Source organism: Eumetopias jubatus, unplaced genomic scaffold (assembly GCF_037043125.1).
Source record: "Eumetopias jubatus isolate StellerSeaLion01/CBP00866 unplaced genomic scaffold, mEumJub1_p1.0 scaffold_11, whole genome shotgun sequence".
NCBI lineage: Eukaryota > Metazoa > Chordata > Mammalia > Carnivora > Otariidae > Eumetopias > Eumetopias jubatus.
In genome coordinates this window covers 91,823,875-91,850,634 of record NW_028274817.1, presented here as the reverse complement: position 1 = coordinate 91,850,634, position 26,760 = coordinate 91,823,875, and the positions used below count along the sequence as shown (strand labels likewise).

The window sequence follows — 26,760 nt, the reverse complement described above, 5'->3', positions numbered from 1 at the left end:
TTTGATGCCCTCTCTTTATTCCTGTCCTCAAAGTTGTCTGTCTTGGACACATAACAGCCACCTAAGTGACTAGCATGGCTACCAATCTTAAGACTCCCACGTGAGGTTTCCTCCTCACTGGTCAAATGTGATCCCTTTCCACATCCTTGGTCTTGCCTTTTCTGGCCACAAGACCTCCACTGGGATCCGGCTGAAACCAGTACCCGATTGAATTAAAACCCCACCTGGGACTGGTTTCCTAGGGAAATTTGGCTGTAAAGACTACATGTGTTGGAATGTCACTTAGATCATCATGGATTTCTATTCTTTACTGTTTTCTGTCAATGTCCTCTAACTACTTAAGTTACAAAATTGGGTACTTTCCTCTTGTAAAACTTTTCTACTATCTTCCATGGGTTAAAAAGGGCGGGTTCTTTGTGGCCTTCATGGCGAGGCAAGCCTAGGTGCGGTCTGACCTTCATGGCGGGGCCTTCAGGGCAAGCCAAGGCGCAGCGTGACCGTTGTGCCAAGCCAAGCCAAGGCACGGTGTGGCCTTCACGGCAAGGTAAGCCACGGCACAGTGCGGCCTTCACAGTGGGTCCTTCAGCAAGGCAAGCCAAGGCACGATAGGCCTTCAAAGTAAGGTAAACTGGGTCCATACGCTCGCACCCATTGTAGTGCAGAATGTGATGGGGAAGCAGGGGGAAGGCATGCCTCCCTCCTACAAGGCCTTTATGGCAGGCAGTGATCATAGCGATTTTGTTCGAGACACCCCGTGTTGCTTTGACATCAGGAACCTCTGACATATCCTGCACGTGGGACCCCACCTGGGAGTCAGGGATAGGGGGGCTTTTGGTAACGGACCATTTCTCTTCAGTCCCCAAGGACTCTCCCTTGGAATGCCTTTTAACCCACTGGAAACCATTCGGATTGCAAAACTTAAGAAAGGTACCACATGGCCTCAGTAGGATCTTATCAGTCAGCTCTCTTCTGCAAGGAACAGCAAACAGATGGAGGTACCCTAAGTCCATCCAGGCCTTCAGGGCTCTAAATTAGGACCCAAACCTAAGGGCCTCTTGCAGAGCGTGTTTGGTCATAATCAGACCACTAAACTCCCTCCTGATATATGAATGATAATTATCTACATAGGCCTCTTCCCAATAAACTCAGGTTACTGGAGGAAACACAGGCCATTCCTTGCAAAGGGGACTCTCTCACTATTCCTCCTAATAGACCCAGGCTACTCTAGCACTACATGGGGGTTTTTCCCTCATTTCCCAGGTTAATGGATATAATTGGAACCAATGTGCTCTGCTTAGTCTACCATGGGATGGGGACTTTAAGGAATGTTCCCAAGGAGCTGCCGAGACCACCTATGTTTTGGGGAAATTCCCTGTCTTCTCCGGCCTACCATGGGCTGCCCAATTCCTTTTGTTGGTGGGAAAACAGCATCTGCTCCTCTGTTGGAGCTGATAAGCTCTAGAGTTGGGAACCCTCTTTTCTGCCTTCTGGCAGCCCCTTGCCTCTTCTGCCTCGCTCTCCTCCTGTTTCTGCATCACCTTGAGTGTGGCCTGCATAACTGGCTTCTAGACCATTCTTCGTACCTCCTCCTCCTTCCCTCACTATCAAGGAGCGAAGAAGAGCATCCCCTGGACTTAACACCACCCACTTGAGATTGCCCCACCAGTGTCCCAAACCTAAGGGCCTCTTGCAGAATGTGTTTGGTCGTAATCAGACCACTAAACTCCTCCTGATATACTGACAATGGGGAACAAACTGACTTTTGAAAAGAGAATCCAGGTGGAATATAATTCAGTTATTTAAACCAACTTAAGTTTGTTGGTTTAAGGTAGACCTTTCTTTAAAGTTAACAGCATTAAAGGTGAAACTTTTATTCTATCAAGATTTACTGAAGGTCAAATAAGCTCGTGTTATCTCTGTTGCAATTTATTAGCAAAACGATGACTTAAAATGATGGTTAACGGTCTCAAGCTTTCATGGGTAATTGTTAAAATAGCTTTCCAAGTCTTTGGTAACCAGAAACTTTAAAGTTTTGCTTAGATAAGTGGGACTGAGTTCATTAGCCATCTAGATCTTTTCCAAATAGGATAAAGTGCTAAAGCACTGATTACTGGATGTCAGTTTATGCTTCTGACTTCTTACTGCAGAGAAACTAAGGATGTTCTGTGCTTAACTGATTCATAAACTTGCATCTAAAGAGTTTTGGTGTAGCAGTTCACAATTTGTTACTACTTAGCTTTCACTAGAGACTAAGGTTTCTAAGAGTTAAAATTTTGCTAAATGTAATTAAGACTGATGGAAATAAGGGAAGCAACTCTGAATGAAAAAGTTGTGGGTCTGTTGTAGGGAAATCTTTGGAAAGGAATTTTACATGTGGTCAAGACAGACTAAGATTAAAATGAAGGGATTTTTAAAAAGATTTTATTTATTTATTTGAGAGAGAGAGAGAGAGTCAGCACAAGCGGGGGGGAGGGGCAGAGGGAAAGAGAGAGAGAGACGTAGACTCCCCACTGGGCAGGAGCCCTGATACTGGGCTCATTCCAGGACACTGAGATTATGACCTGAGCCGAAGGCAGACACTTAACCGACCGAGCCACCCAGGCATCCCTAAAATGAAGGGATTTTTAAAAGTACATGGGCATAAGATTGAAATTTGCTTTTCTCTCTCTTCAAAAGACGAAGTTTTCTTGAATTAACTGGTGTGCTGTTGGTAAGAAAATGTACACAAAGGTTTTTTTCTCTTTTGTCTGCCCAGAAAACCTGTTTCTATGTTTTGCCTTTATCAGGTCTTTGATCACTTAGTTAAAACTTCTCAATCTTAAAGCAGTTAAGTTTTGCTAACTCCATTCAACTCCAAAATGGAAGCAAAATTGAGCCACCCTGGCGCTCCACTTTGAGTTTTTTTTTTTTTTTTAACGAACTTCCCAAGATTTAAATTGGAAATAAAGTCTCTTTGACTCGTTAGGCCTTTTTATTGGTATGTTATTCTGGAAGCACTGTTAAACAAATAATAAGCCTTAGGTTACATTTGGGTAAATGCTATAACCATTTAGAGATGATATGCAGTTCTAAAGTTTTAATATGTTCTGGTATGAGGCCATTACTTAATATTCTGATTACTGAACAGAAATAACCAAATTTCCTTGCCAGCTATGGTTGTAACCTCTTATCAGATCTTTAACCATGTCCATTTTTGAGTCTTTTCATTTATAGTTATTGTTCTTATTCTCTTGCAAAACGTGTTTCATCTTCAAGGAGAATCATAAAAAGGGCTTTTGATAAATACAGATTTTTTTCTACCTTTAAGATCATAAAATTGAAATGGTTAAGACCTTCCAGAACTAACTAAACTGAGGATGATTATAGTTTGACTCTTGTTTTAAACTTTGCAGGTTCTTTAATATTTGTACTTCCAGACTAAGGAAACTTTCTCTTAAGATATCTATGATATGGAAAAATAAGATAAATATTCCTCTGAACAAACGGAAGCCTTTTACTTTTCTATCTGAACCCTCTGAAATTCAAAAGGTCTCCAAAAAGTATTCTCTCTTCCATGGCAGTTACAGTCATTTGCCTAAGTTCAGTAAGAATAAGTGTTCTCCTTGTAACAGGACACCACTGGTAACAGTGGTTATTTTACCAAGGCTTTGACTGGGATGTCATATTTGAGAGGGACCAGCATTGACTCAGATATGACCATACAGCTTTAAGGAACTAAGGTTGACTTTATGAATCATGGAGCCAATAGAGCCCCTTGGAACTGTTGGCCTGATAGCTTGCTTACAGAGTTCCCAGCAGCCTTACCAGGTGAGTAAAGAGTATCACTTCCTGGCAGGTGCAGGAACCTCTGGATACTTTGAGGATCTCAAAAAGAGGAATTTGCCCAAATCTACAGGTATTGCAGGCATGTCTGGCAAGCACTTGGCTTGGCTTCTGGCCTCGGGAGGCTACTAAAAGTTAAACCTAGAGATTCCTTTTAAAAAGTTCCAGCAAAGCAAACTGTAAAAGCTCTCTTTGATCACTCACTATTCTTGTTGAGCTTATGTAAATCATTAGGCCAAGTTTGTTAAAACTGGACTTGTTTTACAAACAAAATAGTCCTGATATGGCTATCTCTGATTAAAAATGAAAATATTTCAATAACACATTTTTGTAGATACTAGATTTTAAGCATTGAGAATCAAGAAAATTGGATTACTCTTTTACCAGCAGGGCTTCTCCGAATGAGGATTGCCCCAAAACAACCAACAGGGCTAAATCCTTCTGAGTTACTATATGAAAAACCTTTTCTCACCGTAAACCTATCAAAAGATGGAGACTATAATGCTTTGTTAAATTATTCTCTTGAGGCTGGGTTATATTATATTCATAAACCTCTAAATGAATATGCAAACCATGTCCTCCCTAAACCTCATCTGACAGTCACTAGCAACCTACCCCATATAAACCTTGGATGCAGGGTTTATTTAAAGGACTGGAAGTCTAATACAGCAGGGGATTTAACTCCAAAATGGAAGGGCCCCTACCAGGTCATATTATGTACTCCCACTGCAGTAAAATTAGAGGGGCACTCTTCATGGACTCACATATCTAGAATAAAACCTGTTATTTCCTTCACAGGAAACCAATGAGCAAACTCTAGCATGCCTTTTTATTCCTGTGAACCTGTGACGACCTCAAATTTCTTTTCAAACAATAAAGGACTGGAGGAAAATTTTAGTTAACTATCGAAAGTCCCTTTATTCAGAGTTCTCATTCTCATTATAATATTAACCTTCTTTTGTTGTCTCTTCCGGTGTCTCCCTGCCTGGTGCCAAGACTCCTTCACTGCCGTAACTTCTAGCTGACAGGATGACCCTTTCTACTCAAGGAGATTCGTATATGTTGTCTACCTTGGACTGGCTGCCTTTGCCTTTGTAACTCCTATATATAAATTCCCCAAGTGACCAATGTTGACCCATAGGTAGGGACATCTCTACACCCCTATTCAGCACAGAGAAGTTACAGAAGATGAGACCTTCCACCCTCAGCAACCTTAAAGATTTAAGGGTCAAAACTGTTCAAGGGGGGGAATGATGTGAGAAACAAAGACAGAAGGAAATGTAGATAAAATTAGATGTCCTTATAACCTGCAGCCCACTAACAAATACTTGAGGCAGGCAGAGTATAAGATCCCAACCGTCTTAATGTTAATGCCTTGCTAGAGGGAAAAACAACCTTGGTTTGACAACAGCAAGGCCTCAGGTTTCCCCAGTCTTCTTTTAGCATATGAAAATCCTTTTGAAACTTCCCTTATCTTTACTTCCCCCCACCCCAAAGTATATCATCTGTTGCTTCTCACAATCCCAGGGCAGCCTCTCCTTCTGCCCACGGGTCCTCTCCCCATGCTTTAATAAAACCACCATTTTGCACCGAAGACGTCTTAAGAATTCTTTCTTGGCCATTGGCTCTGGACCCCACCAAACACACCAACATCCAAAAACTACATCAGATGCCACCCCATCAATGATGAATGGAGAAGCAAAACGTGGTGTATCTGTACAATGGATTATTGGACAATAAAAATGAAGTATTGAAGCATGCTTTAACATGCACAAACCTTAAAAACGTTATGCTAACAACAATATCCAGAAGACCACACATTATATGATTTCATTTATCTGAAATGTCCAGGACAGGCAATTCTAAAGAGACAAAGTAGATTAGTGGTTGCCAGGGGCTGAAGGGAGGGATGAATGGGGAGTGACTGCTAATGGATACAAAGTTTCTTTGGGGGATGATTAAAATGTTCTAAAATTAGATTGTGGAGCTAGTTGTACAACTCTTCAGTATATTAAAAACCACCGAATGAGTGAATTGTATGTGAATTTTATCTCAAAACTATTACAAAAAAGGAAGAAAACGGAGGGGGGGGGTATGTGTGCTTTCTAACCCCAATGAAAGTTTTGTATACTTTACAATCAGAAATTTTAGGTCTGTATTGAACATCCTTGCTTGAGGGATTAAAATGGAGGTGGGTGGGGGATGAGGACTTCCACTGCATCTTGTAATTAAATTAAAATTACCAAAACCTGATAAATCTGTTAAGCCCCGATGGGGCTAGTGGGCATGTCCCTGCAAACAAGATTTAAGGCCAACACTTGCAGTTTTGTTAAGTTAAGCTGCCCTTCCCCTTAGTCTTTAGTTTGTTTTCAGACCCTCTTGTACACCTCTTTTCTTTCACTTTCTTCGAATGACTGTTGTATTCTAAATACAAATGTATTTGCCTGACTGTCTTTCCTTCAGGCGTATTTTTACCTAATTCGTCAAAGTGGTACAGAAGAAGCTGCTTTTTAAAGTATAATGGACTAGGCTGGGCTCTGTGGCGATGAAAGGCAGTCCCTTTGCGACCAGAACTATTAAAGACATCATAATATTTATGGCACTTCCCCTACATCAGCTCACTTAATTAAAGGCTGTTCACTGTGAGCATGAGGTAATCACAACCAAAAACAAGTGGGGTAGGGAGAGTGAATATGCTCATGATACTGTGAAACTATTTCTAGAATGAAAGCACTGGCTTTCTAAGTGATTGTCCCCCAAAGCTCTAAACATACTAAGTAAGGAAACTTAGAAGATTTTTGCACTATGTGTGTTTATATTTCTTATCTGAATCCTGCTAATGTATTAACAATTAAAAAAAAATCTTTAAAAAGACGAGGGATAAATTCTGCTTCCCTCAAAAAGACGTATTTTATAAATAAGTATCTGCAAAGCTGCCTTATTCTTAGAAGACCTAAAAAAAATAAGATTCATAGTAAGATGTTAAAATAACTTCCATTTCAATAGGAAAAAGGCTTTAAGGAGATTCAATATGCATACATTTCAAAAATAAGGCCAAGCTAAAAAAGTAAGAAGAAAATAGAAAAATTAGGACAAGCTTGGTAGATCACAAATTAAAATGCAGAAATGCCCAACGTCCACAACAAAACCAGGAAAAAAAGTCAGATTAAGAAAGATGCTTCATAAAAGTGGATACTAACAAACAAAAGAAAGGCAGAAATGCCAGTTTAAAAGAACCTACAGTTTTCATTGGCATTGAAGCCTCGCAGAATGGCCTTCAGTTCCTGGAGTTTCTGATGAGCTCGTGCATGGACACTGTCAATCAGGAGCTTTTCTATTGATAAGTGATCAATCTGCATAAATGAAAACAACAGAATCGTATGTGCACTTTAAACATATTTACTTTAAAAGTCTGAGAGCAGATTATTGTTTCAAGACAGTTCCTTTTAGAATCACACTGATTTTTTAACCAGTAAAAGAAAGCAAGCTTAAAGTTAAAAAGAAATATACAGTAGTATATGGTACTGGTAGCTTAAAGACCACAGCTAACATTCTGGCAAGTATGTATCAAGACAGTATATGTATTGGTTATCAGTGATTAAATGGCAGAACTTCAGAATAAAATGGTGATCTGACCTAAGTTAAAAAATTTGAAAGAACATTTAAAAAAATTATATATATATAACATTTGTTATTAAAAAATGCAAAAGCATAACATTTGTCTAAAACAAGTTTCATAAAGGGTTTTAGGAAAAACTGGGTATTTTAAAGAATTTGTGTTAAAAGTTTTAAGTATAAATATTGTTATATTCATTTAACCGAAACAGTATTAAAATATATTGAGATCTTTTACCTTCATGGCCCTTTCTACTAATTTGGAATCAGAAGCTGGCAAAGGAGGATCATGAAAAATCTGTAAAGGCTTAGAGACATCATTTTCATCGATTTTAATTGTAACTTTGTGAACAGATGCCGTCCCTGTTTTTCTCCCAAGAACCTGTTGACTAAAGAGAAAAAAAGAAATATTTTCTTTTTAAAAAACATTTATTTATTTGAGAGGGAGCACAGGCGGGAGAACAGAGGGAAGAGGGAGAGTGAATCCTAAGCAGACTCTGCACTGAGCGCAGAGCCCAACACGGGGCTTGACCTCATGACCCTGAGATCACAACCTAGCCAAAACCAAGAGGTGGACACTCAACTGACTGTGCCACCCAGGCACCCCAAGAAAAAAAGAAATATTAATAAAATTTTTTCCCAAAACAGCCTGTTAACTTTTGGAATAAAACAGAAACAATCTATTGTGTACCTTAGCCAGAGCCTAGAACATGAGAGGCCCACAGACTATTCTATAATCCAACACAGTATTTGATTTATGTCCTTTAAAAAAAAAAAAAAAGACCCAGAATTTAACAAAACACATGCACACAGACAACAAAAAAAAAATCCCAAAACAAAACAACCTGTGTTCTAAGAGGTGTCTACTAATCTGATTCCTTCACAGAAAATGGGAATCAAACAAAGTTCCAGGGAATCAAGGACTGTAAACAGCCTGATACTGATTTTCCCCAAAACCCTCCCCCAAAAAAGATCTTAAAAGGCACAATTCAAAATGGAAAACTGTGATAAGCAAGCATGTTTTAAAACATACCCAACAATTTTAATGGTCTTTCAGCAATCTGGTATGAGCCCAGGGTAATCTAACTTTTTAAGAAAGCTAATCTTAGTACAAATAAAGGTCTACGTATTTAAAACATGCCACGTTCCAAGAAAGGGGTCAGTTATAGATGTCCTATGTGGTTTATATGATACCAGGGACCTTACTATATAAAATCATGTAGCTAAGAGGTACACAGCTATTGGTGTATAGTAAATCAGATGCATGAGAGAAAAAAAGGAAGAAAAAGACAGAGTATTAACAGTCACAGCATGAACTCACCAGAATCAACTTCACTTACTTCCAAACTGAGAGGGAGAGGCACTTTCCAGCATGGTACCTTTCCACCTGCACAAGGTCTCCCCACCGCTCTCGGATTAACATTAGAGTTTGGGAATGTAGCACTTCTAACTGAAGCGATAAGCAGAAAGAATCTGATGGGTCTCGTTAAGCAAACTTAATAAATCACTACAACAGCCAATGAAGTACAAGCAAACTTCATTTAACGAAAGCTTTATTTCCCCAAAAGCTGGCTATGAAAGAAATTTCTGGAATTATATTTCTCCAATGACATATACTAAAAAGTGTTATGATTTGTGGCACAATTTTAGAAGTTTTATGTTTAATTTTGAACCAACATAAACAAACCGTAAGGTCCAGGTTGCCCGCTAATTCATCAGTTTAGAGAATATGCGTAGACCAAATAGCACTGTTTTTTTCCTCCAGGTTGTACTATTTCTAATTCATTTTTATTTTTACCTGCGGAGTGAACAGTAAAATTTAAAATTTGGTTTATTACAGATGTGTAATTATTCTTCACACTGACCTGTTCCCCAGCCCTGTTTCTACCCCCAAAAAGGAAGGGGGACTTTAGTCTGCTACAGTTCAGGATGAGGGGGCAAATGGAAATGTGGGGAAGAGAGAGACACACAAATTCCTTACAAATATATGTCTCAAATTTCAAAAGGATACGTAGGCAGTTATACATGTCCTGAAGAGGTTTTTCATCAGCAAAGAGTCTAGACTGCACCAGCTGATGGATAAAGTTGATTTGCATACTATGAACCAAGGCTCGCCCATCTTCCATTGGCAGGAGAAAAGAAGGTGGTTAATCAGAAAAGTGTACAGATCATATTATACTACCAACTAAGGAAGAGTATACTAACACAATTAAAAAAAAAAAGAAAAAAGAAAAAAGAACTGAAGTTATCTATCGAAACCAGAGAACATTATACTTGAGAAATACTAAAGCCTCTACGGATAGGTAGGTAGGTATGATCATCCTAACATCTGCCTCAAACGACAGGATAAACTGCTGAACATTTATTATTCTGCAAGAATGTTTCAATAATATAGAAACACCAAGCATCTGAATTACTATTTATGATTTAAATCTGTATTTATGATTTACCTCCTGTTTCCTTATCCTCAACTAGAATTTCTAGCTTGAGAAGACGCCATGGAACATCTGGATCATCTCCCATCACAGTCAAGGTGGCTTCAAATTCTCCCTCAACTCGAAACTTCACCCGGCCATTTGCTTTTAGAAGAAAAACATGATTACTTGCTAGAAAATAAGCAGCTTCCTGCTAACCTAGAACGTTCAGTCTAACTTAGAAATTTTAAATAGCTTGAGAGTTCTTTCCTAAGTGTCCAAAGAATTCAGTAGTTCCTGCATAAGCAATAGCCAAAGGCAGTTAACACTTCTAACATCAACTAACAATTTTCTCTTGAGGCGTAACTCGGGGGGCTTCTTCTCTCCTCCAGTCCTAGGTGATCTCCCTGCTCCCAGCTTCACATACTAGCATTTTATCTCCAGGCACTAAAATTTTATCCCCAGGTACTAAAGAGAAAAATGATCGGGATGACAAGTCACATATTTGAACACCACCTGAATTGCAGGCCAAAACCTCAAAATAGTATTTCTTCGAACGAAACCCCAAAAGCTGTTTAAAAAAAATTCTAACAAGTCAAGTCTTTAAAAAAAACTAAATAAACTTCAGGTACATACCAACTGTAAGATTTGCTAACTGAGGAGGAAGATCTGTGGTCACAAGCCGATGTCTAAGAATCTGATTGAGCTGGTGAAGTGTGGCTTGTTTCTCAATCTTGGTAATTGGGTCTGGAGGAATAATTTTATCCTACAAAAAAAATTAAGTGATTTTAAAATAATGTTACAAAGAGACACAATCTTTACCTGTGCCTGTCTTAACATAGTATTTTTGTACTTTGCCCAAGAGAATCTCAACACTCATTTCTGCGGTCTACATCCAATAATAGTGACATGACCATTACTATCAGGCTTTAGAATGCCAATGATTCCACTAGTCACCCAGCTAAGTCAGTAATACAACACGATCTTCTTCATGCTCTATTTATGAGACCAAGTTCATGTCACTAGATGACTTCCACCACTTCTTAAAAGTATAAAATATAATAGCACCAAGTCAGTAAACAACTACCACAATAGTACTTAAAAAAAACAACCAACCTTCCAAAAAGCAACCAGCATGTATTTTCACATCTGAAATAGATGTAAGTTAATGTGCACATGTTTAACCACACACAGACACACACACACAGATTCATCCATTTTGATAGTTATTCACATTCTGGCCCTCAATTTATTTCAAAAAACCACAATTTTAGTTATAGAAAAACAAGTGAATTACATGAAATAATTGTTTTAAAAACAGAGAATAGTTGTTTTGTTGGGCTCCTTAATAACACAATAGACTTCATTGCCAAACTCTTCCAACTTTTAAGAAGGGGAATGTTGAGCAATGCACTTACCCTAATGCAGGTGGGCAGTCGTGGGTAAGACCCAGTAGTCAGTACATCAATGGCATACGGGATGGCAAAACTAGGCAGGCGTGCATGGACTAGGGCATCTCTAGCTAACGAGGCTAGGCGATCAGCAGTATCCACAAACAGGATGGCTTGCTGATCTAAAAAGCTTGAAATCATCTTTAAAGCAAAGGGTAAATATATTAAGCTTCATTGATAACAAGCTGCTTTGCACTTCAAATATCATTTATTCATTCCAAAGTAAACTTTGAGGGAATTAATAGTTTTCCACATTTTGAAACATTTCTTCAAGAAATTTCCCAGTAATGTGAAGAAATATTTAATACATTTGCATTCGGCATTAAAAACAGTAACTTTCTATCACTTTAAGTAAAAGGTTTTCCAATTTGTTTCTCCATCCTTAACATTACCAGTACATTATCAGAAGTTAGGAAAAATAAATAGAATAAAATGCTTTTTACTCTCCTAGACTTCTGGAGTTGGCTGGTAACAAAGTAGTTAAAAGCATGGACTCCTAGACCCAGACTGCCTTAGTCTCAATTTTAACTCTGCAACTTACTATCCCAATAACCTTAGGCAAGTCACTTAACCTCTCTGGGCCTCAGTTTTTTCAACTGTGAAATGGAGATAATGATTTCCAACCTCGTAAGGTTGTTCTGAGGATTAAGAGCTAATGCATATAGGCTTGCCTAGGTGGCTTAGTCAGTTACAGCGTCCAACTCTTGGTTTCGGCTTAGGTCATGATCTCCTGGGTCATGGGATGGAGCCCCGCATTGGACTCTGTGCTCAGCAGGGAATCTGCTTGAGACTCTCTCCCTCTGCTCCTCCCCCTACTTGAGTGCTCGCTCTCTCTCTCAAATAAATAAATAAATCTTTTTTTTTAAAGTTATTACAAAACCTTCAGAACACTGCCCAGAACACATAAAATACTCCATAAATGTTGCCTGTTGTATGAAATCTAGGCCAACTTCATGTCAGAAATCCTTTCCATCAGTTCTCTACTGAATGCATTTCATAAGGGTACCTGAACTAGCAGAGCTCATCACGGAGCTGAAAACTACTTCCTTGAAACTTTTATCTTCCATTTTGGAGAAGTAATGTCTCTTATGTCCTTCAAATAGGGGAAGCCCATCCTATCTCCAAGCTAAACATCCCAAGTCACTTCATTTAGTCTTTATCTCCAAATTTCTCACTCACCACCCTTGTTCTGCTGCTTTGGAAATACTCCGATTTATCAGTGGTCAACTTAAAACATGGTATCCAGAATTAATACCACATCACACCTACAATTAATACCGGTACACAATGCCCTACATTTTCTCAGTATTTCCATACTCATTTTTATTGTCTGATCTTCACAACTCTAGGAAATAGACAAAACCAGATAATGACTATCACCTTAGATATGAGAAAATTGAGACTTAGGTTAAGACACCTGCCCAAAGAAAGCCAACAATCAGAGAAATTGGAACCAAAAAATGTTTCTTCTCTTAGACTGCCCAGAAGTGCTACCTTGCATGACTACTAAAATGGATTTCTATCAATAACAACAACATTAACTTATTAGCAGCAATGACAGTGCTAACACACAGCAAGCTGGGAGTCCACTAAAAGGACTTGATATTTTGTACATGAATCTCTATCAGGCAAGGCCCTTTTTCCATCCTGAAACTAAAGCAGAACTGTAAGCTGTCTGATTCTAACACATTAAAACCATTTGGATCCTACTTCTCTTAACCTTTTTTTTTTTAAGATTTAAATAAATCTTAAAATCCTTATTTTAGAGAGAGAGAAAGAGAGAGAGAGAGAGCACGAGCAGGAGGGACAGAGGAAGAGAGAGAGAGAATCTCAAGCAGAACCCACACCGAGCATGGAGCCTGATGCAGGCTCCATCCCATGACCCTAAGATCACTACCCGAGCCAAAACCAAGAGTCAGATGCTCAACTGACTGCGCCCCTACTTCTCTCAACTTCTGAGCTGGTTTTTACTCAGATTTAGATCATCCCAAGTCTCCAATCCAGGACACTGTAAAAATGCCTATCAGACCAAAGCCAAGGCCAAAGAATACCAAAGACCTCCCTCTGGGAACACCTGCATCAACCCTAGTGGGGTATTACAGTTCATCCAACCCACATTGCTCCACCTTAAACGTGGGTAATTAATGAAACATTCTCAACACCACTCTGGCTCAATTCAAAATACACTAGCTTCAGTTATACTCCTTTGACTTAGAAATCTAATGAATAAACATAAAATTTTAGTTTTGAGTAACTTAGTTTTTAGTAAAACTATACAGGTCCCTAATGATCATCACATTCTTTTTTTTTTTTTAAGCACTCACGTGCCAGCTGTTAATATGGTTAATATTCTCCTTTCAAATTTAACTGAGCACTTCATAAACATTTCTCTAAGAAAAATACATAAATGGCCAAAAGCACATGAAAACATATTTGACATCACTGGTCCGCAGAGAAATGCAAATCAAAACCACAATGAGATACCAGCTTCACACCTAATAGGATGGCCACAATGAGATACCAGCTTCACACCTAGTAGGATGGCTAGAATCAAAATGTCAGACAATAACAAGTATTGGCATGGAAAAACTGGAACCCTCAAACATTGATGGTGGTAATGTAAAATGGTACAGCCATTTTGGGAGACAGTCTGGCAGTTCCTCAAGTGATTAAACATAGTCACCATATGACCCAACCATTCAATTCCTAGGCATATACCCAAGAGAAATGAAAACATATGTCCATACAGAAACTTGTACATGAATATTTACAGCGACATTATTCATAACAGCCAAAAACTAGAAGCAATCTAAACGTCCACAAACTGATGATAAACAAAATATAGTAGATCCATACAATTCAACTATAAAAGAAACGAAGTACTAACTACTACATGCTACAACATGAATGAACCTTGAAAACGTTATGCTAAGTGAAATAAGCCAGTTACAAAAGACCCCAAATTACGATTCCATTTATATGAAATGTTCAGAGTAGGTAAATCTACTGACAACAGACTAATGCTTCCTTAGGGCTGCGGGGGGAGGGGGCACTTGGAGGTGACAGCAAAAGGCTACATATTTTCTTTTTGAGATGATGACAATGTTCTAAAATTGACTGATGGTTGCACATATCTAAATATACTAAAAACCACTGAAATGTATACTTTAAATGGGTGGATTGTATGGTATATGAATTATATCTCAATAAAGCTGTTTTTTAAAAAGCTCCAGGAATATGAGAGATATTTTTTTTCTTAGATAAAACCTGATCGAGACTGTTTTATCATTAGAGTTATAAACTGTATTTATACATTATACACTGTTACACACTTAATATGTCTGGTATGGCTAAAGATCATTATCTATTAAGAACCTCAAATGAGACTAGGTAAATAATCATTAGGTTGAGAACAGAAGAATCAAAACATGAATAATCCTCTAATTCTCTAGTTGATGGACTTAATGCCTGACATAAACACATCTGTGGTATCTACATTCACAAAACAAAAATACCAAAACTTTATGTAAGTACAATATGAGACTTTATTCAGAATGTGACTTATCTGAACAGCCAATTCAAAAAACTAATAAAAGAATGCTGAACTATGAATTAATGAAAGATGAATTACAATACGGCTCAATATCAAAACCAAGAGTTTTGGATTTTCCTTGACATTATGTTACTGAAGCACAACTCAGTAGTATTAAACAGATAACTGAAATACCCATGATATAATTAGGGATTTAACACCAGGTTTGAAAGACTGAACACTTGGATTTGATATACTTCAGTGACACCTAACTTTCATTGCAAGTTTGAACATTTTTAAGAAAAGATTACCCCAAGTTAAGTAATTATTGAAAAGAAACCCTAGGCTTTTCAGAAATATTATACCATGCTTCTTCATTTCAACCAAAATAGATTTACTACATTTGGTGTCCAAATTTCCAGAAAAACGAATTATAAAACTTTCTGATAAATAAGGTTGGTATAAGTCTGTTTATTAATATTTATAATCACAACTATCCTTTAAATGATGCTTTTCAGTGGACAAAAGACCTTCTGAATACAAACTTTAATTTCCCTATCATACCAACAGACAACAGATGAATCAAAGAACATTTTCCCCTATGAGAAAAACAGTATATGGGGTACAAAATATTCTCCCACTAAATAAACCTGTGATCGAGGTTGTATTTCAGAAGGATGACAGCTTACTCCTATGGACAAAAGATACGTGGCTGGAATTTATCTTGGTAGAATTCTTCTAGCATTGTCACTAGCTTAGTTGGTAGAGCTGGAATTGAGTATCAACTTCAGTGAAAATTGGGTTTTATTTTTAACTTAAAAAAATTATTATTCTAGAATTTACAATTCTCAACTTCTTCACAACCCCTTTTCTCCTTTCACTTTAGCAACTTTCACCTAGGCTCTGTGTCTAATGATGAGGAACCTAGCAGAACCGAGGACAGTGAATGCAGTGGCTACAATGGAGGGGAGAGGTCAGGATATCACATGTGGAAACACAAATGTGTCCTAGATTCCTTTCTGATGTGGGATTTTATGGAAGAGGCAAACCCTGATAGACTTGCAAATATAAAAGTACTATAAAAATATTTTCAACTTAGCTTGTCAGGGTGCTAAAAAGAAATTTATTACAGTACCTCTATACTGACCAGGTGGCTGCTCATTTTAATTTGTAAACTTTAAGAAAATTTGAAAAGAACTCAAATAAAACTGAACCAATGTAAAGCTGTTTTTCTGCCTTCACTGATAAAAACTGATAAAAAAAATTTTTAATGTTATTACATAATTGAATGAAAAGAAAGTATGAGCATCAGTGTCAAGCTTAGAGAATCTACCTACTTTCCAAATGTAACTGACAGTGGCTAGAAGGTTACTTGCCTTGTAGAGCTGACCTCAAAGTGAATAAATGCTCTCATTGTTTTAGGACTTTATTCACTTTATGATTACTCTACCCTTTCCAATATGAATAAAGGGTACTCTACTCTCTTTCCACTCTCCTCACAGGAAGTGACCGAAGTAAAACAGAAGGGAGTAATCATGTGCCTCGTTTGTTAACACGGCGCCATCCTCCCCAAGTTATGAGCTCATAACTTGGGTTTCTTTTCTTTTGGTTAGGGGGCGGGGGAGGCAGATTTTAGCATCTCTGGTATACTTCACTACATGTCCCTCCTCTGAATTCAAGAGTGATTTAACAGACAAAGCCTATGAGCTTCTTGGGGGCAGGGGCTGTGCCTTTCTTAAATCTCATCTGCCATATCCTATGCCCTGTGCTCACTAAAGGGTTTGGAGAATCAGTAGATGAATAACAAACAGATAAATGCTATTATCAGCTCTGTGACCTTGAAGAAGCCATTTAGCTCCTAAGAACCTTATTCCCTCATCTGTAAAACAAGAAAATACCAACTTTGCCATGCTCAAGAGGGTTTTCAAGAATCAACAGGCAAAATTCAAGGAAGTACTTTGCACACTCTAAGGAAGCGTACAAATGTAAAGCTATTTCCCCCCTATAGTTTAAGTCTCATATTTAATGTCTTCTAGAGTAACAATGTCTCCAGATACGACCTACTCTCTTTTCCTGCTCGGGTGATCAAATACTAAGTTTCTACAGAAATATATTACACATTTTTCTTTAAGATTTCACTTATTTATTCGAGAGAGAAAGCAAGAAAAAGCACGGGGGCGGGGGCAGGGAGGGAGGCAGAAGGAGAAGCAGGCTCCCCGCTGAGCAGGGAGCCCTGAGGTGGAGCTTGATTCCAGGACCCCAGGATCATGACCTGAGCCAAAGGCAGACGCTTAACCAACCAACTGAGCCACCCAGGTGCCCCTACACATTTTCATACAGAAATAGGATTACTCAAGTACTGTCTCTCAAAACAAATCAATAGATATAAATTAAAGCTAAAATTAGAAGCTATGTCTATTATAAACTGACATCCCAAAAAGTTATTTTATATAAAATAAAATCAAAAGTTTAACTCACCGCACATTTTTCCACCTTGCCAGCATTATTAGCCCATTTTACTAAAGCTAATAGTCGAACAAAGAGTTGACGTGTCCGGCTAGCAAACTGCACTATTTCTATTTTCCTATAAAATAAAACAATTCTTAATGAACCAACATATTTGAAAAGAGTATTTCACAATTTATTTCATCTGGGCTAAAATATGAATCAATCTTTGTTTACAACCATTACAATAAAATGAACCACCTAAGGTACTTACCTAAATATGAATTATTGTCACATTTTGTATACTGCATGCATTTTTATTTTCTACTTCCAAGTAATAAATCCAAAAAAATGTTTTAGCAATAAACCACCATCACATTTTAAAAATTAATTTTGTGTGACAATAAAAGTTGTTTACTGAACTATACCCAATTCACAGATATAAAAGCACAACATAAAAGTTAACTAGGTCACAGAGAGGAACAAATTAAGAGTCAGGAATTTCATAATTAAGACTATGAGTTATGAATTTGCAACCTTTTTGTTACGAGAAAGGAACTGAAACAGATCTTTACCAAAGCTTGAAAGTGTCTCACTTCTACAAAAGCAAGGGCCCATTTCCCATCTTGCAAGAGTGTGATTTAAACACCTGAATAATCAAAGAACTATGCAACACTTTACCAAACTAATTTCAGTGACAAACTTAGATATTAAATCATCTAAACAAAGTTAAAGTAAGCTGAGCACTAAAAATAAAAGCTAGATGGTCTGTCCATATCTATTTTTATGCTATATCCACTACGATGCTTTTTCTCTCATCAGTATTTTCATCATCCCATAAAGCCTTAAAAGCTTTGTCAGTATGTTAGCTAGACCTCTCAATTTCCTGACAGCTATAAAATTGAAAATCACTTTCATAGTTTACCCTAAGATACTGAAAAATATATTCGACAGGCCGGGACTGATGACAGGACCCAGCAGGACATCAACCTCCCTCCAAGTGGACTCTGACCTATATTAATCTCAGTACAGCTGTTCAATGGCCTACAGATCCAACCCACATCTCTGTATCTCACCAATAGCAACACCATGAGGCAATGCACCAAAATAAAAGCTTTTGTATAATCCTGATAAAAGTATAATCCTGACTGAGGACTACAGAGTCTAACTCCTAGCGAGAGCATGTGTGCGTAGCCCACAAAAAAACCTGAAAAGGCTTCCTTAAGATTCAGCCAGCAGTATGATTATTGGTAGAACAAAGAGAAGAAGCAAGGGCACAGATACAATTAAGACTCCTTGCCAGTGTCTGTGAAGGATCTTAAGAGAGGTAACAAGCAGAGCATCACAGGCAAGATTGGAGCACAGCAGAAATAGGAAATATACATTAAGACCTGGCACCATCTCAGTGCTGGGAGCCCCAGTACTCAAATTCCAACTCAGCAATGACTTAACAGAGCACGTGAGCTCTCTGCTCTTCTCCTAGAGCAAATATATCTGTCTATTATTAACTTGGTTCCCCAAATGATCTCCTGTACTGGAAAGCAAACACCCACCTTTGTAAACTATTGTAACAGGACTTTTTTGACACCATGCAATCTCAAGTGATCAGCAGCATGAGTCAGTTTTTCAAGGCCCAGTTTCCCTTCCCACCCCAGAGCGGACAGAAGAAATCCGGATTTACATTTCCTTCCTTTAAAACTGACCAGCCAAACCATAACAAAAGTATGCTTCAACGGTCTCTCCCATCTCTACCTTTTTGATCCAATTCCATCAGAAAGATAGCTGGTGGTGGGGGTGGGGAGCAGAGTCACTAATAAATCATCCCTAGTGACTTGGTATTTAGGAAAAAAAAAATTAACCAAGGAGCATAAGAGTGCCAGAGACACAGTCAAGTAGCCTATACTGTGGCCAGAACTTAAACCTCCATCACAGGATTACTTTGAAACCTTAATTTATCTTGTTCCTTTGGCCTATGAAACAGTGGTGTTTAGTTATGTCTTAAGCCCCAAACTCCAACTCAATCAAAATTCAACTATGAAACGGCAATAGCAGTATGCAAATGTCGATTCTCTAAAGACATCTAATAGCATCTTCATAGCAAACGGTAAATCAACAGCCAACTTAAGTCAGTCTGTTCCTCAGCTTCTTCTATTAAGTTCTATACCTTCTAGATCTTCCTCTCCCCCTCGGGGACTTAACAAAGTTTTCAGAACACAAGGTCCAGAGCTGGTCTACACCAATTGTCAAGGATGAGGAAATCACATTTCCCAGGGTTCCCTAAACAAATGGTGTAAAACATCACCCTAGGTTCTCTGGACCTAGGTTTCCAATCCACAGCCCTACCCTTCATACACATACATACATACACATACACACACACACACACACACACACACACACACACACACTCTCTTTCTCTCTTTCTCACATACACTCTCATAGATATACCAACACAGACACAGATTTAAGGTTTTTTTCATACTCACCTTTCCACATCAGATTTCCTTGGCAGTCTAAGAGAAAAAAGAAAAACAAAAGAAATTGACTAAATATACACATACCTCATCAAACTATGATAACGGTTTTTATTTTGATTCTATTACACACCTTAGTGTTTCAGAAAAACTAGATAAATAGCCACTACAGGCTTATGTGGCTACCTACTCTTTTTTACGAGTTTCTAGCAATATGGCTATAAGGGGAAAAACCAACAAAGAACATTCCTCCCCATTCAAGATGGTCTAAAACGTACTGCATGAACCTCAAACATTTAAAAAGTTCAAGTCGTACATTAAACACACTACTATATCATAGTTAGAGAAAATATTCTTTTAAAACCAAAATAGACACGGATGCAGAATACTAGCTGCTAGCCTCCTTGTATCCAATGGAACCTTGCTTCCAAGAAATAATCTCTCCATGTTTTGTCAGGATGGGCAAAAACTGGAAGCTAAGCACACAAAAGGACTAGTGTCAGCCAATGGTTTTATGGTAATTATGATGTTGCATGGTGGTTAGATGTAAATGATTACTTTTAAGCTCCAGTAAGGTTTTGATTTCTTTTTTGCTAGTTCTCCAGTACAACAGCCAGCAACCAATGTCACTATTTTCCCTGGTAAATTATACCATTTAACACTCTCACGTCCACTGATGCTTACAAAGGTCCTGATCTGCCTCCTGAATCACCACATTCTGGAAACCTCTATCCCATGGCTCAAGATTCAAAGGCCTGAGCAACTCTAAAGCCTCCTCTACATCTAATCCCTTCTTGAAGAACACACACTGAGCCACTTAGATTCTCTTCTCCCACCCACGGGCCACAGGTGCAGAAAAAATAAAACCAGAGTTCGAGGTACAAGGAGAGGAAACTATCAAAATGAGCTCTGGCTTGTAGTTAACAATAATTCTGAGAGTAGACAGTGAGATAGAAGTTGAAGTTATGATCCAGGTGATAAAGGAAACTAGGTACAAGCTGGAAGGGCCAGTAGGATCAGATGAAGCAGAAATTAAGGCCTTAGAAGACTGCAAGGAAAAACAACTACTGGCAAGTTCCTCTACATGTGAAAGCTCCCGAGAACACTCCCTTTGAGAAGCCACAACCCTCGTCCTCAAGGGAAGGAGAGAATGAGAACCATGAATGCAGGTGTGTGCATAAGAGACAGACAGAAACAAAAGAGGAGAGCCTCTGGGGGTAGAAAGAACAGGAAACATTATTCCAGCTCTTCCCACCTGCCCCAGAGATCCTAAAAGGATCATGTCAGAGGCGGAATCATTTCGGGGACAAAGATTAGGCTTTGTTGTCTGCATCCCTTTCCTCCTAATTCCTCCTAATCTATTTAAAATTCCTTTATGGATAACAAATCCACCATTAGGGGCAAAAGCCCTAAAATGCAAATTTTTGGAAGTCACAGACACTTTTTTTTTGTTTTAAGATTTTATTTATTTATTTGACAGAGAGAGACATAGCGAGAACAGGAACACAAGCAGGGGGAGTGGGAGAGGGAGAAGCAGGCTTCCCGCGGAGCAGGGAGCCCAATGTGGGGCTCGATCCCAGGACCCTGGGATCATGACCTGAGCCGAAGGCAGACGCTTAACGACTGAGCCACCCAGGCGCCCCACAGACACTTATTTACACTGAAGTGTAATAAGACAAGTTTACGTGACTGAGATCCTAGCATTTTCTAATTTTAATTAAAACAGGTTTAAAAAAAAAAAAAGAGTAGAACCTAATTCCCTAAGAAGTCAAGGCAGAGTATAAACTCTCAGATGAGAGCATGCGTGTTGGGGAGGAGGTGGGGGTAGACAAGCAGAAGCGGGGGGGGGGGGGGAACAAATCTGTGGCCAAAAACAAACCACTGAAATTGTCAAGGCGGTCCTTTTTACTTTCAATAGTTCACAAACATCAAATATGGCAGAAATAAGACTATAAAGTAAACCTAGAACACTAGTTTTACATCAATACATTGATTCTGACAGTTCCCACCTGGAACAAGGAAAAATACATGATTTAGGAACTCCAAGGTAAGCTCCTAAACTAATTTGGCTAGCACAAATCAAAAGAGAAAAGAGTTATTTTATATACCCAAGTATGAAGAGCAGGAATGTATTTTCCCATTAAATACTCCATGGTCTACAATGGCAATTCTAAAAGTTCATTTGTAAATGTATTAAGTCAATAAATACTTAGTTAATCCCCAACTATGTGCCAAACTATGTTCTAGGCCCAGGGAACATAGCAAACAAATAAAAATTCCCATCCTCATGGAGCTTCCAGTGGGGAGGAGGTAGACAATAAATTATTGGTACCCAGTAGCGATAAGAAAAAAACAAAGCAGTGAGACAGCAGGGGCAGAGTGCTTTTCATGGGTGGTCACAGAAAGTCTTTCTGGTAAGTTCTATCTGAACAAAGACCTAAAGGAAATAGGAAAGCAAACCACACAGATTTCTGGGGGGAAAACAAAGGCCCTAAGGTGGGAGTGTACCTGGCACTATCAAAAAACATCAAGAAGGGTAGTGTGGCCGAAACAGAATAAGCAAAGAGGAGAGTATTAGGAAATGAGGATAAAGAGGGAAGGGGGAGAAGGCACAGACCACACACACATGTCCTGGTTTGCCCAAGACAGTCCTGGTTCATGCCTGTTGTGCCAACATTTTTTTAAGATTTATTTATTTTAGAAAGAGAGAGAGCACAGGCAGGAGGGGCGGAGGGAGAGAAAGAATCTCAAGCAGACTCCTCACTGAGGATGGAGCTCGATCTCATGACCCTGAGATCACGACCTAAGCTAAAACCAACAGTCAGATGCTTAACTGACTGTGCCACCCAGGTGCGCCCGGCATTATTATTAAGAACACCATCTTTCATGCTCAAAAGTGTCCTGATCTGGACCATAAGTTTTATGGTCATTCCAAATACAGGTGACTATAAAACCTTTTTACCATAAGTGAGATGGAGAACCACTGCAGAGTTGGGGGCAGAGAAGTTTTAAAAGGATCGTCCTGGCTATTTTATGGATGACAAAAACTGTAAAGGGGCAAGGGCAGCAGTTAGAGATATCAACTGGCAGACTACTGCAGTTAACATGGGAGAAGAATTCACACTTGATGGAAATGTTGAAAAGTGGTCAGACTCTGAAGTCAGAGATGACAAGACTTGCTGATGTACTGGGTATGGGACTGGAAGAAAGGAATTACTCCAAATTTGTGGCCTAAGCCACAACAGGAAGAATGGAGATACTCTTTAGTGAGACAAAAGAGGTTTGGGGCGGGGGGGGGGGGATATATCAAGTGGAATTGATTGAAATGCCCATTAGGTATTTAAATGTAGGCATCTGGATATAGAGTCTGGAGTTCAGTGGAGAGTCTCTGCTGGAGACAGAAGTATGGGAATCATCATCATATAAAGGGTGCAGGATTAAAACTATACACTTACTCTACTGCAATAGACATTTCTTTGTAACTAAGTTGTAAAATAGGAAGAACACAATATAATTCAAAAAATTTCTAGAAATCCTCTATGAAAGAACAAATTATACAATCACTGATAGCAGTTTTCAGCATTTTTCTATAGCTATACATTGGGTAGGTGATCTTTACATATGTGAAATTTTTTCATAGACACTTAAATTTTCATGAAATCCAAGAGTAATTGGTTCAGAGAAGTATATTACTAGAATAACACCTAATCATGACAGCTATTTAAGTTTCTCGTTAGACGGGGAAGGCTTTTTTCTGTTCCATTCAACAAAGTACCATATGTCAAAATTGAGTGAGAATGATGTTTTACAGGAGTAAGTGGAACCTATTCTAATTCTTTCAGTCATCCGCGAACAAATATTTTAAGTCTCTGGTAAGAAATTACTATGCCACTTTACAGCCTAATATCTACATATTAATGCATACAATTGAAAACACTGATCTGGAGTGTAACAAGATAAAAGATAAAAACTAAATTAAGTAAAAACTTAAAATTCTTACTTTTTCTGAACCTGGATTTAAAATGTATAACAGTAATTAAGGTATATATACCCCCAAATTTTATAGTGCCTTTTCTTCACACACTGAAAATTAGTGTATTCTGATCCTATTTTGAAGGGATTAACAACCTAATCATATCCCAAGGCATTTCATTGGTAACTTGATTTATAAACTCCCTACATACTCCAAGAGACAATAACAGAAGACCAGTTACAATAAATCTTTTACTTACACTAAATGCGTTAAAACTTCAAACACTCTCAAACATTTCAGGAAAAAACAAACCAACCTTGGAATCCAAAATTTTGGATTATTTTATACACAATAGATCCCCTGAGTTCAAACTGTCAGAAACAATTACAACCTAAATTTAAAATGTACCGTCAAGACGCTGTAAAACAGATTTCCTGTCTTTGGGAATTCGAATATTATGTATTCCTAAACCCTAACCTTGGGCTTTCGGCTAAAAAGCTTCCAACCAAGAAATCAATCGGGTTCTGCTGGCAACTCGAGAAAAAACCCCAAAGATGGGATTTTCAGTGAGTCTAACATACATAATTAACAAGTCTCCGTTGCTCCATCTCCAGAAAGACCCCAAATGCAAAGCTTTTCCTCCACGTCCACTGAGCCCCAAGAGTTCAGAAATTCTAGACTAAGTAGCCCAGAGGAAAGGAAAAAACAGCAGCCCCGTGGGGAGGTGCTAGCCTCTCTAAGCCGGTTGGGCGGGAAGCGAGGGGGGGTGCTGGGGAGCAGGCATGGGTTTCGCGGCACTTACAGGTCCGTCAACACCATGAGCTCGGAGTAGGCCCGGTGCAGAAGAAATTCGATGAGGGTACTCAGCCGGTAGCCCGGACTGGCCGCGGCTGCAGCGGCCGCCGCCACGGCGGCTCCGGGAGGAGGAGGCGCCGGGGCTGACGCGGGACCACCGCTGGCCCCGCCACCGCCTCCAGGCGGGACCAGCTGGTGGTTCTCCAGCTGCACTGGAGCCATGGCGGCGCAGGGCCGGGCTTGGCGCAGCGGCACAAGATGAAGCCCTCGAGTCTCCCAGGCGCTCGGTCACCGCGCCTAAGTGGGCGCGGGCAGAGTCGCCGCCGCCTACCGCCAGGCCGCCTCCGAACAGGAAGCCGTGCGCCGGCCGCGGAGCCCCGCCCCCATGTAGCGACGAGCCCGCCGGCCCCAGCGACTGGAGCGAGGGGCGGGGGGGGGAGGCGGGGGCAGGCGGGGAGGGCGGGGAAGCGGGGCGGCCTCCGCAGAGAAGCTGCGCCTCCGCAACTGATCAGAGGCCGCTTCGGCAAGCAGCCGCAGCGTCCATGTTGACGGCCCAAAGCGGAAGTCGTTAGGCAAAACGGAAGGGGAACCTGCAGGGGGACTTCCGACAGCAACCTGTGCTTTTTCTCCGGCTGTCCGTCGCCGTGACGCTTGGGGGCGCGTGGGAGTGAGGCGGGGCCGGCGCGCGGGCCGGGAAAGCGGAAGCGGGGGCCGCGCGTCGCCGGAAGCGGGTGTGGGGGCGGAGCCGGCGACGTCACCGCGAACGTCAGTAGTTGCCCCGCCCTTGCCGTCGCCGCCCTCCGGTGCTTAAAAGTCTCCAATTTACACTGAGGTATTTATCAGCGCTCCCCAGTGGGGCGCAAACGCTGCTGGGGAGTCTCCCTCCTAAGATGTTCGTGAGTTGTGGTTCTGGAATCGCAAAGAAATTGTAGCGGCTATTGCCGCTCTTGTGGCTTCTCAGATCTTTGCTCCTCCCACAGTCTGCTCATGCGCTTTTCGTGGGATAGACAACGTTTCCGTCAGTTTTTTTTTTTTTCTTAAGTGTGGGAAAAGATGTGAGAAAATATGTTGGGGGGTAGGAGCAGGGCTGCTGGCAGAATAACTTCACTTTAATGGAGTTGGACATATGCTGCTCTCGTTACCGACCCCCAAAGCGGGAGTTCTACCACAGAAACAGCCCTTAAATCCTCTACCGCTGGCTCTCACTCGGTTCTTGTCCCTGCTCCTGCAGTAGACGCCCTGCCCTCCCAGGGTTTTCAGTTATTTTTCTATGCCCTACCTCCAGTTTTCCCCTTCTAAAAAACACGTTTAGTATTTTGCTTCCTGCTTTAAAATGGTGATTCTCAACCCAGTCTGCACGTTGGAATCGCGGGGCGTCGGGGGGCGGGGCTTTAAAAAATACTTAGGCTAAGCTCATAGATTCGACTTTAAGTGGTCTGATGTGAGATCTGGGTTCGAGGTTTTTAAAATCTTCCTTATGTGCAGCTAAGGTAGAAATCCACTGTTAAAAAGCGTCAATTGCTGCGACCCTTTTATGAAACATCCTTTTGCAGATTTCATATCTGTACTCTTAGGTGTAGGAGATGCCCTTGTTCTTTAAGCTTAAAATACTCTTACTGTCCACTTGTGTGATTCTCAGTCATTCTTGAAGGCCATTCACCTGTAACCTTTGGAGTATAGTCGCTTGCTCCCTCTTTTGTGGCCTTCAAACACATTTACACGCGGTTATCATCATGGTACTCATCAAAATGCCTTAGGAGTACTTACACCCCTTACAGGTGCAGTTGCTGGAGGGCCCAGACTATTATTCCTCCCTATGCAAGTTACCTCAGGGAACAAACATTTTTATGTTAGCTAGAATGGTACCATTTCTTTTGCAGTTGTTTTGATTTGTTTTATTGAAGTTCCCCCCCAACCTTTCTGAAAACTATTGACTTGAGTTAAAAAAAAAAAGCCGGTGGTCACAAACACAGGAAAGGTAGGTGGTCCTACAAGATGGTCTTTAAGGTCTTTTCTAACTCTCAGATTCTGATTCTGTGTGATGTTGATAGGATTTTAACTCTGCCTTATTGCATATATTAAACACAGTTATACACCATGTGTTGTGGTATACATTCTATTTGGCAATAAGGTTCTACCTAGAGACAGTACAACCAACTTGCAAATAAAAGAGAAAAATTAATTGGATGGGGTGGTTTTAGAATAGAGAAGACTTCACCCACATCCATCAGATTAGATT

General features: G+C 39.8%; 1 protein-coding gene across 2 annotated transcripts in view; it reads right to left on the bottom strand.

The window, feature by feature from the left end:
* The window catches only part of MED14 (mediator complex subunit 14), a 71,915-nt gene extending 47,020 nt beyond the window's left edge, over positions 1-24,895 (bottom strand). For both annotated transcript variants that reach the window (XM_028113455.2, XM_028113456.2), the window contains exons 1-10: positions 24,529-24,895; positions 19,766-19,792; positions 17,313-17,418; positions 11,270-11,443; positions 10,488-10,617; positions 9,888-10,016; positions 9,449-9,556; positions 8,778-8,910; positions 7,676-7,826; positions 7,064-7,175 (exon numbers count right to left, since the gene is read on the bottom strand). In XM_028113455.2, the coding sequence (XP_027969256.1) occupies positions 7,064-7,175; positions 7,676-7,826; positions 8,778-8,910; positions 9,449-9,556; positions 9,888-10,016; positions 10,488-10,617; positions 11,270-11,443; positions 17,313-17,418; positions 19,766-19,792; positions 24,529-24,743 (1,285 nt within the window). In that variant the 5' untranslated portion in view covers positions 24,744-24,895. The remainder of the gene's footprint in view (positions 1-7,063; positions 7,176-7,675; positions 7,827-8,777; positions 8,911-9,448; positions 9,557-9,887; positions 10,017-10,487; positions 10,618-11,269; positions 11,444-17,312; positions 17,419-19,765; positions 19,793-24,528) is intronic.
* Positions 24,896-26,760: the final 1,865 nt, after the last annotated feature.